The sequence below is a fragment of the Scyliorhinus torazame genome, chromosome 2 (assembly GCF_047496885.1).
Source record: "Scyliorhinus torazame isolate Kashiwa2021f chromosome 2, sScyTor2.1, whole genome shotgun sequence".
Classification (NCBI taxonomy): domain Eukaryota; kingdom Metazoa; phylum Chordata; class Chondrichthyes; order Carcharhiniformes; family Scyliorhinidae; genus Scyliorhinus; species Scyliorhinus torazame.
In genome coordinates, this window is record NC_092708.1 from 158,155,323 (window position 1) to 158,169,579 (window position 14,257).

General features: G+C 45.4%; 1 protein-coding gene across 1 annotated transcript in view; it reads right to left on the minus strand.

The window, feature by feature from the left end:
* Positions 1 to 14,257, minus strand: part of dnah7 (dynein, axonemal, heavy chain 7) — a 570,689-nt gene that overhangs the window by 317,802 nt on the left and 238,630 nt on the right. Inside the window, exon 23 of the mRNA XM_072478629.1 lies at positions 11,796 to 11,905. Within this exon, the coding sequence (XP_072334730.1) occupies positions 11,796 to 11,905 (110 nt within the window). The remainder of the gene's footprint in view (positions 1 to 11,795; positions 11,906 to 14,257) is intronic.

Consider the following 14,257-nt stretch of genomic DNA (forward strand, 5'->3'; position numbering starts at 1 on the left):
AAATAAAGAAATAAAAATAATTACATTTGAAACACAAAAATACCTCCACACAGTTAACCGTACTTTTAGAACATTTCTAAAAAGGTCTTGGCCCAAAATAGACTCAGAGCTAGCCCCATTTCGGATTGCAGCAGTCCTTTCAATTCTCTAATCTATAAAATTCCAGTCACTTTCCCACACAATGTTCCCACTTTAAGGTGGTCTCTGAGGGTGACAGCAAACTGGTTCTCCAGGTCTACCCTTCTCCACACCTCTGTCTTCTTTGAGATCTTTGAGGGCAGCACGGTAGCACAGTGGTTAGCACTGTTGCTTCACAGCTCCAGGGTCCCAGGTTCGATTCCGGCTTGGGTCACTGTCTGTGCGGAGTCTACACGTTCTCCCCGTGTCTGCGTCGGTTTCCTCCGGGTGCTCCGGTTTCCTCCCACAGTCCAAAGATATGCAGATTAGGTGAATTGGCTATGCTAAATTGCCCTGAGTTTCCAAAAAGGTTAGGTTAGGTTACAAAATAGGGTGGAAGTGTAGGCTTAAGTAGGGTGCTCTTTCCAAGAGCCGGTGCAGACTTGATGGGCCGAATAGCCTTCTTCTGCAATGTAAATTCTGTGATCTATGATCTTACCAGCCACCACACGCACATGGCAGAATTCTCCATTTTTGAGACTAAAGGTTGGATTCTTTGGCCACGGACAGGGCGTGGACCATGTAAAGGTCCGTAGACCTCAGGCGGGAATGTCCGGTCACCGGCCGAGTGAGGCCACATAATACCTCCCTACCTTTGGTGGCTGAAGGCTCCAGTGGTGACTTTCCAGCTGGCCAGAATGGCAGGATCACACACCAGATTTTGCGCTTGGAACATCATTAATTATGCACAGGCACATTCCCTGAGGAGTTAGCTGGTGCACCGGAAGCTGATTTCTCTTCCCACAATCAACTGGCGGGTTTGAAGGCCTCAGTGCGATAGTCAAGCACTAGTTCAGTACTCTCATATCATTCGCTCCAGCCCATCTGTCTTCACCAGATTTCCAGAACCCAGAAGCAAAAGGCGAGTAGCCGCACGAAGAAGGCCGCATCTATTTTACTACCAAGACCCTGAAGGCCCTGATTCGAGGAGTCCAGGTCCACAGGCATGTGCTTTACCCAAGGAATGGCTTGAGAAAACGAAACGTACAAACCATGCTTCTCTGGCCTGGGAGGCCATTGTCTGGGAGTTACCCCTACCCGCAAAGCACCATCCAGTGCAGGAAGCAGATCAATGATCTCATCCGCTCTGCTAGTAATAATAATAATAATATTCTTTATTGTCACAAGTAGGCTTACATTAACACTGCAATGAAGTTACTGTGAAAAGGCCCTAGCCGCCACATTCCGGCGCCTGTTCAGGTACACAGAGGGAGAATTCAGAATGTCCAAATTACCTAACAGCATGTTTTTTGCGACTTGTGGGAGGAAACCTGAATACCTGGAGGAAACCCACGCAGAGACAGGGAGAACGTGCAGACTCCACACAGACAGTGACCCGGCCGGGAATCGAACCTGGGACCTTGGGGTTGTGAAGCAACAGTGCTAACCACTGTGCTACCGTGCTGCCCTGTAGCGTAAGTCCTCACTCAGCTCCCTCCACCATCAAATTCCCAGCTAGGCATTGTGCACTCCAACAGTTACTTTTGTCACATATCTTACACATTCAGTCACAGGAACACATACATATCAACACTTCACTCTCTCAACAAGACTTTCATAACACTACGATCCTATCTGGCTTGCTGCTCACATTCCATTCTCTTTTCCTTCTGCATAGGGCGCAGACAGGCGAGGAACATTTCACCCAACCTCGGCTCCAGTCCCTCTGAGCAAGTCTCCTTGTTGTCTTCATACAGATTGAACTTGCGCACAACAAGCAAGAACACCACCCTCACCAAATTCGAGGGGGCTGCAGCAGAGCTCCGGATCCGGTGAGGACAGGTTTCACTCCTGTGGCGAAGCAGAGTTTGGTCTCTCCCAACAACTTAGGCTGCACCAAGATGTTGTGGTAGGGTTAGAAAAGTAAACAGTTTTGATGTCACTTCTGGGTCATGAATGCTCTATCACTATGAATAAATAGCAATTTTTGTAAACCATTCCATGGGTATGTGAATGTAATGGTATTTTGGTTTGGATCTTTGCAGTCTTCTTATTCTGAGGTTCAACTTTTCCGAGTGCCCCCTGATGTGATGTTAACTTCCGTGCAATTTGGTCCCTTGTGTATTGTTATGGAGTTGTGTGTAATTCCTTATTAGGAGTGTATGGTGGGAGAGTTCTCAACTCTTAATCCTCAAAGGATAGCAATGGCTGAGGAGAGTACTCAAATATATGACTTTCTGCGCATCTGGATTTCCTTACTGGTAGTGGCCCAAACCAAGGCATGCACTTCAGGATGACAGCCCAACACTGGTCCGCATATCCTTCAAGGTTGTGTTTGCCTCCTCCTAGGAGCTTCAACTCACATCTCTATTCTTCCTTACTGAACTTTAAGTTGACAGATTGAGTGCTTTAGCAGGGCACTGATAACCAAAGCTAAAATCTAGTCATAATGAATCATGATCTCTTAAATCCAAATGTAAATTGCTGGGCCAGTCCTCTCACTGATGGTTCAAAAGTCACAAAATTTTCAACTCTTGGTTTATCATGGACATACCTTGTATGTCTACCCTCTTCCATGGCATCACCATGTTCATGTTGTCTTTCACCATCCCCCTGGGCTTCCTGCACCTCCAGGTCACCCTCTGGCAGGGCCTCACCTCTCTGCCTAGCCAGATTGTGAAGGCACTGCAAAGTGCGATCATGCAGCGAGCCCTCTCCGGTGCACATGCAGAGAACCATCTGAACTGTTCAAGCATCTGAATCACATATTTAGAAGTCCAATGGTCTACTCTATGAGGGAGCATGTGGTGGCATGAGCAATGTTGTAACTTTCCTCGGCTGGAGTCAGAGAACGATGCACCAGAATCAAGAGTTAGTATTTAAGTAGGTAGCCCTTATTCTCCAGCAACCACCCCTACAGATGTTTGGGCCCTCAAAAATTCCAGGAACCTGGGAGTGATCGAGGATATAGGAGCAATGGCAGCTCTCAGGGAACTGAGCACAATTTTAAAAAAAAAATTTTTGAGTACCCAATCATTTATTTTTTCCAATTAAAGGGGCAATTTAGCGTGACCAATCCACCTAGCCTACACATATTTGGGTTGTGGGGGTGAAACCCACGCAGACATGGGGAGAATGTATAAACTCCACACGGACAGTGACCCAGAGCCGGGATTTGAACCCGGGTCCTCAGTGCCGTAGGCTGCAGTGCAAACCATTGTGTCACGTGCCACCCTAAACCGAGCACAATTGAACAGGATTTGCTTCGCCGGTCAAATACCAACTGAACATTTACGAAATGGAAGCTCTTGTGGTTGATGAACATCAAGGATTGCCTCTGGGTAGCTCGTATTGCCACAGGGGTGCAATCTATTGCTCCCTGCACTCTTGGGAATCATAGGATAGCTGCAAGACCTGTGAAACTCTGAGCCTGGCTAACCTCGTCCAGGACAAAGTTCACATAATGATGGGCCCTCCAGTAAAGGGCATTGGTTCACCTCCTGAATGCAGCAGTGTGTTGCCGACTGAGAAATGCCGCATTGTTGCTCCCTGGAAAGATCCAGAGGCAAAGAACTTGCGTGCTGCTGTCACCATCAAGTGAACTGGCACCTAGTGCTATGTCTTCTCGGAGCATGTTACATATGTGGTGTTTTGGGCATTTATTCAAATCTAAATGTTGAGCAATCGCATCAATTATCTCCATCTTCCTAGCTCTCGCTGGTAACTCTATTTCTTATTCACCTACCAATTCAGCTAGCTTTTCATTGTGAAGCTCCTTTAGATAAACTAGAGATAAGTCATCCAACTTAAGAATCTTCTGAGCAGCTTCCAGAGCCATCCTGTTATATCGCTACAAACCTGGTGTCCATTTTAATTTACACTGCAACCCAAAATTCGGCATCTACCATTCCAGACCCAAGTCCCGAAATTATGTCACAAACCCCTGGACAAGTGCGCAGTCAAATCCAGACCCACATGTCCGGGAGTCACAACACAAGTGAATTAACCAATAATTCTTATAAAAATTCCCAAAGTCTTTGGTCCTGAGCTACCCAATAATGACAGTCACCGGGTTTGTAAGTTGAAACACAATTATTGTTTATTTATAACAAGACTAATGATGAAATAATCAGTAAATAAAACTGAATAACAACAAGCTAACCTACTACCCCCTTTAACTGTCCCACTCTCTACCCACACACACACAAGACAGACAAACACAGAGGGGAGGGAAAGGGATGAAAATAATAAGGATGAAAGTCAAAAGATAAGAGTCTTTGCTTCCAATAGTGATCCTGTAGCACACATGTTGATTAAAGTCTCTGGATACAGCTGGTAATGGTCTTCTTCGCAGAGTCATTCATTCTATACAGCACTTGCAGGTTTTCTGGAGAGATGCTTTAGTTCTTAACAAACTGGGCCGTCAGCTCAAGGTTCACATCCAGGCCTATGTTTTTCTTTATAGACACTTTGGGCACAATCTACCCAAATGGGAACAGGGTGGCATAATGAGCGCATTTAGTTAGGTGTTTCCTGGCGCTCAGAGCGCTGAGAAACCCCATGCTATTGAATGGGATTCTGTTCCCTTTCGGGTAGAATCAGAGCGTCAGCGGGGAACTCACGTTTTCTGCACTGAGCAGCTCCGTTCGCTGGAACTCCTCAGTGCAGAAAGAGATCGGGCCGTCCCAATCTCCCGACCCCCTGACGCGAGCCCCAGACCCCCCCAAAGGCCCACCTCAAGTATGAGGGGGTCCTCAGGCTCCCTGCGCACCTCCCTGCATCTGCACAGGGCACCACTAGGCCCTATCCACATTGTGGTAAAAATGCCAGCCTGGCACCTTGGCCCTGCCTGCTTGGCATTGCCCCTGCCAGCTGGCAGTGTCACCTGAGCACCTTGGCAGTGCCAGGCTGGAACCCAAGTGACAGTGCCCGGCTTCCACCCAGCCCAGAGGACAAGCATATGGAGGCCTCCAATCCCCTAGGAGACTCCCACAAGTGCCATTATGTCTGGTCCCCATTTGTGGGAACCAGCACTGAATGGTGCTCACCTGAGATTTCCAAGGCAAAGGGGTTAGATCCCAATGCCTTGGTTAGATGATGGGGTTGCATATTAGAGTGAGACAAGCTGTCTCACTCCAATATGCAGATTCCACAATGGGTGGAATTCACATCACAACGTCTTGCAAATTCGCATTAGATCTAGTGAGGCGGGATGAACTGGGTAGATCCCGGAAGATGGATCTCACGGTATCTACTGGCCATGCCTCGCTGCCTTTCAGGTGTAATGTAGATGGTAGATTGCACCCTTAATTTTACATCAAAACTTGCTTTCAGCTCGTGGTTTATTTCCAGGCCTCTCTAGAGAACCAGTTGGTTTACATAAGCCTTTTCTGCAGAGAGAGTTGATCGGTTCACCCCTGCTAACATAGCCAGTGATGGTCCACCTGTACATGGATTCATCCAGGCTCCATGCCAGTTCAGAAACACAGTCTTTCTGGAGAAAACGGGAGGAGAGGGGAGGGGACAGCAGTCCTTCCTTAGGTCTGCCAGGTGTCAAACTGAAACCAAAACTCGATCCATGAAGCTCTGAAACATTCCAGTGGAAACAGATCCAATAAGCACCTGTTATTGGGCAGAGCACTACCTTTTGTGCCAATTCATTGCCCAGCAACCAAAACAATCAAACTGAGTCATCACTGATGTCAGCCAGTCTAAAACAGCACAGCCTCCTGGATCCTTCTGTTTGAATTAAAGGTACAGCCTGCTTTAAAGACACATGTCCATAAATCATCCAGGGATCAAATATGTATCAGCAAAAATAAAAGGAGAAATAAACAGGGAAAAAAGAGGAAGGGCCCTTACACCGTTGACAACCCAGGAGGGAGCTTAGGAGGGAATGCCCCTGTTATAGTGGTTGAATCTGAAATACAATCTTCCAGAGATAGCGTTGCTACCTCAGACTTAGAGAAGCCAGTTGGGGGAGTAAATCTCTAGTATTGCCTCGAGCCACCACAGTATGTTACTTATGATTGTGAAAGATGCCATTTTACCTGAGTCTACAAGACCGAGAAAATCCCCAGACAGAATTACATTGTGATGAACTATTATGGACTCCGTCAACTTGTGTCTCTCAACCTTTTTATTGTCTATAACTAATATACATAACCTATTCTGTAAATTATTATTATTATAGGACTTAAAGGGAGAGGGATATGGTAGCGCTGCCCCTTTAAGGTGCAAGCCCTTGCGGTCCACGTGACCGGTTTGGGTCCTATTGCGCGGGAGCACCCAAACCCCGACCAATGTGGAAAAAGCACAGGGTCCTGGAAACTAGGTCCCGGGTAGGGTAGACCCTGGAGTCAGAGAGTGAAGACCTGTTTAATGACTCTGCGTCTGTGTATAGTTTACTTTTACTTTTCATCAATAAACCATTGTTGCATTATACTGGAAGACTCCCTAGTATTGCCTCGAGCCACCACAGTATGCTACTTATGATTGTGAAAGATGCCATTTTACCTGAGTATCAAGATGGTGGTGCTGCACCTGTATTATAGGACGGAGATCAACCCTCTCTCCCTCACTGTCCGTGTGGTTCCAATTTACCTGCAGCCTCACAATGTGCAGGTACAGATGTCATCTGTTAATCTCCAGCCTCCCCCAGTAACACTGGATCTTGCTGGTGTGATGGTGAACAATGACACACTCCACCTGAGCTCGTCACTTGCAAGGTACCCATGCCTTACATGGACCTATACCCAACCCATCTGGAGGCTGTGTGTACCGTCCCTTACAGGGGCTTCCTCCCCCAATGATAGCTTCACATTACCCTGCCCCCCCCGGGTACTATATTGTGTTCCCTACCTCCAGGCTACCAACCACTGAACATAAACATGAGCCTTGGTGTAGTTCCCATTTCCAAAAAGGATGATAGTAACCTTCACAGTAACATTTACAAAGCAGCTCCAGCCTATTTAGTGTTTGTTCAAGATGTTATAACCCCCATGGAGGTCAAGGAATAAGGATAATCAGTTTCCCCATGACCTCCATGGAATATGAACTTCTACAGTAATGAGGGCGGGGCTCCTCCTTAAAGAGAGCCCTCAATGTATAAAAACCATAACCAGGGTGCAAGTCGAGGAGGGAAACCCTTCGGGGAGTGGAGAATTGATTGCATTACTAATAAACCTTGTTCATTGTTTTCGACCTTCTGTATCATGCATGCTGCTTTGGCAGATTTGACACTGGCGACGAGGATACAGTGGAGCTGCCACCAGCGGCAGGTACTGCGCACCGGATCTTCTTCGGCTAGACCTCAGGAGGCCTCCAATCCACCAGCCGAAATGCCATACTTTGGGAAGTTAGAACCATTTAATGCAGGTACCAATGACTGGGCGCACCAATGGGATTGTGGAGGACAAAGACAGACGGTGATACTGCTAACAGCTTGCAGGGTTCCACCTATAGCCTCATCAGAAGTCTACTCAATGCAGATGTGCCGGATTCACAGTCGTTCACCGGTTTAGTGGCCCTGGTAGGGGAACATTTTGACCCCAAGCCGCCGTTTATTGTCCAGCTGTTCCAGTTCCACATGGCCATTCAGGTCTAGGCTGAATCTACTAGTGACTTCCTGGCCTGATTAAGGAAGTTGGCTGAAACTTGTGAGTTTGGTGCTACACTCAATGAGTCCTTACGCAATTGTTTAGTGCGTAAAATCTGCGACACAGCTACACAGCAAAAACCTTCAGCCAAAACTAACCTGGATCTACAGCGCATGACGGAGATATCTATCTCCCACAAAAGCACTGAGCAAGGGGTCCAGGAACTCCATGGGATACTGTACTTAAAGCTGATCCTGTGCTGCCAAAATGTATAGCGTTCGAATCCCGCCCAGACTGTTATGGGCCAGGGTTTGGAGAACCCCGAAGTGTATCATGGAGTTCACCTGACCTACAACTTTTAATAGATTGTGGTATGGGGAGCACACGGCCCACTCTACAGGTGTGGTTCAGCAGAAATGGAAAAGTATTTTTTTAAAGCAAAACAATGTTTATTCTATGAACTCAAGTTAACCTTTTCAAAACATACAGTGAACATCTTAGCAACTATCAATTCAAATACAACCCCTAAAGAATACAACACTAAGTAATCCTTAAGCTGTCCTTTTAAAATCCAGAAGACTTAAAAAAAACCTTTAACCAGAAGCACATCAGGTTAAAGTCACTACTGAGAGCAGTTATTAGTTCTAAATCACCAAAGGATCGATTTACAATCTTTAGATTACAAAGAGAGACTAATACACCTTCTGGCTGTGACTGCAGCTATCCAGCTCTGAAAACTAAACTAAAACACACCCTGCAGCAAACAGCCTAAAACGAAAGTAAAAAGCTGACAGACAGCCCAACTCCACCCACACTCTGACATCACTGCAGTAATAAATACTCATTTCTCAAAGGTATACCCACTACAGATATTTATATACACACCCATTTATAAACACCCATTTCTTAAATGTACTCTCACATGACACTGAGGAAGCGAGCCCCCGACAGTAGGACAGCTACCGCAGACATTGGCTTTCACCAAAAAGACCCAGGGCGCTGCCGCACATTTTCGTCCGACCGAGATGACCTGGAGTACAGGTACCAGCCGGCAGCCACTGGGCATAGAGACTATGAGGGTCGATGACACCATGAGGGACCACCCCCCCGCCATCCTGCCAGGTGCGACCGACCTTTGTGTGACCAGACTCACTACATGGAAGACAGTGACAGATCCTCCTTACAGTTGCACTGTGTGGTATCATCGCGGGACACTCTAATTCAGGTTTCCCTGCACGTAAATGGGCATTCAATTTGGATGGGGCTTGATACCGGAGTGGCGGTCGGTATCAGTGGTCAGCTGCCGCACTTTCGACCGGATCAGGTCCGGCCTCCAAACATTGACCTTTGAGACACCAACGCCCGCCATGCCTCTTATACGGGGGTCACGTCTGCCAGGTTGTTGATGGGTTGCCACCTCCGCATCCGTTTGAGATTAGTCATCCCAGACATTGGCGGGAAGGTCTGCCATGCACTGGACAGAATTGAGGCGGACACAGGCCTTTGTGCACATTCGCCCCGGTAATCTCGTGCTCATCTTTATGCTTGAGGCCGGGCCGCATGGATCCCAGGCGTTATGCTGGCACAAACTTGCCCACTCTCTTATCAAGTGCGGGCACATGGCCGCAAGTCCAATCGGCAAGGGGACTATCTCTGATGTGGCATTCCCTATGTGCTGGACCCTGGTCCAGAGGCCCCGATCCAGAACCGTCTAACAGCACTGTTATCACCACTGCTGCTATCACCTCTGCTCCCGGTTGTGCCAGCCATTGAGAATCCCAACACCGAGGTCGAAGATGCCGAGATGCCGGATGAAGCCCCGCCCAGCTCTGATTCTGAATCAGGTATGGACATTTTGCTGCCGCCGGAAACTGTTGTGTCAGGTCCCGCAACTGAGCAAGTTTTGCAGTGCCACCCAGACCCTCCTCACAAAAGCACCACTCTCCGGTCTGGTATATTATCTGGATGCCACACAGACGACGACAAAAAGCCCCAGACAAAGAAGCCGCGAGACCCTTGGCATTAGTCCACTGACATGGATGTCACTCTGGACTTTGGTGGTGTGGGGTGGGGGGGGGGGGGGGGGAGTGTGTTATAACCCCCATGGACGTCAATGTCAATGAATAAGGACAATTTGATTCCCCATGACCTCCATGGGATATGAACTTCCCCAATAACGGGGGCGGGGCTTCCTCTTAACAAGGGGAGCCCTTACTAGCCCTTACTAGTTTAAAAACCCTGACCTGGGAGTAGGTTGAGGAGCGGGGGCCCTTCAAGGAATGGAGAGTTGATTGTATTGCTAATAACCCTTGTTCATTGTTTTCTACCTGCCATTTCATGCATGCTGTTTTGGCAGATTCAACAGAAACCATCCCTAAAATGTCACACTAACAGACACCTACATCAAAACCTGCAGACGGCCTAATACCCCTCCCAGTAATACATGTACTATCCATTAGACACCCTTGTTTGGCTTCATATCATGCAGCCTTGACGGGGTCCAGCTTCCCTCCCTTTGGTCTTCCCTCTGCCTTCCATTGTTTGTTCTGTTCACCCACCTCCTTCCCTCTGACTGCCACTGTGAGCCTTTGACCTTATTCTTCATCCTACATTGCCCCCATTGTCTTTATCAACTCACATCCCCACCGGCTTCACCTTGCACCTCATTCTCATCCTGCACCCTACCCCCAGTCGAACTTCGGACCATGGTGGATGGCCAAGAGAGCATTAGAATCGCCATGCCTAATGGTGAAAAATGCATTGATGAAGGTTTCAGCAGAAGATGAGCTGAGGTGCAGGCAGAAATGGACAATGTTGTGAAGGTGGAAGAATGCTCCTGCTGATGAAGTGGACATTGAGACAGATGCTCAGTTCAATATGATGCCAGGGCTGAAAATAGTTTGGCCAGCCTCAGATAGTGAACAAGAAGCGAATGGAGTCGGTCGCCAGGACATGCCGTTTGTTCCAAATGTTTAATAGAGCTGAGAAGAAGCCAATTGTACTGTTCACACTATAAATACATGGGTCAAAGTAACAGGAAGATTGCAGAAAGAATGTTCTAAAGGATAAAATAAAAGGAAAAACTTTAATTTCTAAAATATACGATGCATAAACAATACTTTTCATTGGAATTTAGGCTTAATGTGAAACTTTGCTCCCTGATGGCTCCCACTTAAGCACATCTCCCCTCTTGTGAAATAAATGGAGAAATAGCTTTAAAACGCAATAGTCTCCTGCCAGCAAATGGTTCCATTGGTTTGTTTTTATGTCATTATATCACTTTTCTGACTCTCACTCACAATTTAGAGGCATCGGAGTCTGAATAATTTGGTGCCAAACTGTTAGACAATGTTCTAATCCTGGGGTTTAGTCTAGTCTATTGAGGCTGATGAGTGACAATGATGGCAGATGACATGGAGAGTTATGGCAACCATCATGCCATTGTTGAAGGACAATTCGCTGGAGGAAGCTCTTGATTATGTCCATAATTTAACCATTTTAGTGGAGAAGGCGCATGATAGAAGTTTTAACCAACCAGTTTTTGGAAACAAATGTTGAAAATCTAATTGGGAAAATAATTAAGCACACTCCATTAAATACATTCAGTACTATATAAACAGTTGTGTCATGATTTGATTCTTTTAGGTATTTGTTGATATCTATTTTTTTCAAAATCTATTCTCTGGTTGAAAAACATACATGCTGAACTAACATCCAGTAAATCTACGAAATTGGCCTTCAAGCACACCATAATTTGGGTCACTACCTCAAACAAAGGTCAATGAGTTAACTTACAAGGAGCACTTCCTTATTATTCTGCAGTTTTGCTTTACTAATAAATCAAAATGAGACCAGAGATTATGTGGAGAAGCGGAGAGCCACTATAGATTCTACTTTAATATATATCTTAGGGATTACGGTATCCAGGTAGAGTTTTCTACTTCTTTGCTTTTGCTCATCAGTTCAGTGATTAACGTAATTTATCCTAATGTATATCATATTCTTATTCATATCTGAGCAATATTTCATAGCATTGTATCCTACTTTGTTTATTCAAGAACCAAATGCAAAAGCGCTCACCTGTAGCATCTGTCTGTAAGTGGAGTGATAACAAGGCGGTCAGTGTTTCCAAGATATTCATAACCATAGGGTAAACCTGCATTGATCATTTTTGTTTGAAGTTCATTTTCCTATTAAGTGAAGAGTACAATGAGCTATAAAAAGAGACATCCATGCCACATGAGTGCCAGGCAATGACAGTCTCTAACAAGAGAGAATCTAACCATCTCCTCTGTAATTCAATGGCATTATCACCGCTGAATTCCCCACGATCAACATCCTGAAGGTTACCATTGACCAGAAACTGGGGCATCATTCTCCGCCGGCGGGAGTCTCCGTTCTGCCGGCGCCCGGGGGTTTCCCGACGGCGTGGGGCTGCCCCACAATGGGAAACCCCATTGACCGGCCGGTGTTACGGAGACTCCCGCCGGCCGGTCGGCGCATAAATGTGGCAGGGCGGGTAGGAGAATTTCGCCCCAGATGTGGATCAGCCATGTAGATACTGTGGCCTATTTCCTCTTTAGTTGCAACCAGTGATGTGCTGAGCCAATTAATCTCTAATTACTACCTTAATCACTTGTTGACTATTAACTATTTCCTATCCTAACAGATACTCCTCTTTCTTTAAATGAAAGTAATCCTTAGATGGAACAAAGAAATAAAAATTATCTTTGCTTTTCCATTCTATATAATACAATCAAAATAAACTACATTCAACAACAAAGTGACATTTCATACAATTGACCTTCCCGATTACCCCTTCTTTAAGAAATATATTAAAATGTCCAAAAAAAACATTTATAGCTCCTCATATCAATAGACATCACTCTTTGAAAATCTCCAATAATTTATTCGAGCTTGCACCTCTTTTTGTGAGATAATCAGACAATTGATGGCTGGTATCAATCCAATTGAGTTTGGAGATTTCTTTGATCTTGAACATTTGTTTTAGACTTACAATATTGATTCACAATCTTTTTTCATTAATTCACTTTGCACATGATCTGAAAGTGACTGAGGGTCTATGTAACCCTCAAAAGGTATCGTTACTAAATCCTCTTTAGTAGTTCGAATTTCTTCCAGTATCTTTGATATGAAGAATGCCATGTCTATTGCCTCAACAAGGGTGAGAGTTTCTGCTGCCAAGGTATTCTTTACTAGTCTCTAAATGTTTTTAGCTCCCCACGGCAAAGGTCAACATTTACCTCTTTCCCTCATAAGAAATATTATAAATCCTCCTGCATGTGAAAACCCATCACTGCAAAACAAACATCACTAAAATCAATTAGTTTTGTATTCCAAGCAAGAGCCAAAGATGGGAGTTTCAAGACATAATGCTTCATTTTTTATTTTTTAATGTTTTATTTGCCCAAATAACACCATCAACCTTAGGATTGTTCATTATAGTACTCAATTCTAAAAGATTAAAACTGACATCCAGCTTGTTTGTATGCTCATCCAATTCAGTTGCCCAGTTAGACTTCTCAGCCCCTCCAGCTAAGTTTTGGATACCACTGTGTCCCTGGGAGGCCCTCTCATGACTAACTGCGATGGTATTAACATACTCAAAATAGGATTACTAATGCAAAGTGACATTCGATTCACTCTGCCTGATTTCCAATCCATTGTATTTAAAGGCTTCAGAAGCCTGATTTCAAATCTTGAACTCTGTTCAAAGCCCATCAATGACAATCTTTTCAAATTCACTGCTCCCACCTACACAAACAATAATCTTCATGCATCGTGAAGATGCCGGAAAGTTCCTCCTCAATGGTGCCAAGAAATATTGCAGGGTCTGCTTTCAACTGTAGACAATCCAATTTTAGCAAAACAGACCTCACTGAGAAATATCAAACCCTGGAAGTATTTGTGAATTTATTTAACTTCCAGAGTGTCCCTTCTGCATTGGCCACCTCCTTTGGAGGGCCGAGTAAAACTTCCCTTTGAACTGGTCTCCCTGCAAAAAGGCAGCTTTAATAGCAATTGATTTGCATTCTCAAGAAGTTGTTGCTAACAAAGCAAAGATGATTGTCAAAATTTCCTTTCCTGCCATTGATGCATCTGCTCTTATATCTTAGTCACCCACCTTTTCTTCAAACTCTCATGCGACTAAACTGGCTTTAGTCTTACAAGTCGCATCAGGGAGCATCCGTTCCCATGCATATTCATCTGTGTGGCAGGGCTGGCTGTCTCCTATCCTGCACTGCTATGTAAACCCCAAATTCTCTCCAGGTGTGAAATTCTTGCTGTTTGGCATATTTTATTAATTTGTCTCCTACTTTTTTCGTAGCCACCAAGACTTCTTGATCACATGGGCTTTAGCTCCTTGTAGCATTCTTGGTCTGTACAATATTCCTTGACCTTGTTAAACTATGTCCTCTATCCTGCCTTCTATCTCATTACTGACTGCTACTATTTGATCTCCCCCTCCGATAAACAGATATTCTTTCAACAGTCCGTAATCTCTTCCTGGAGGCATGTTC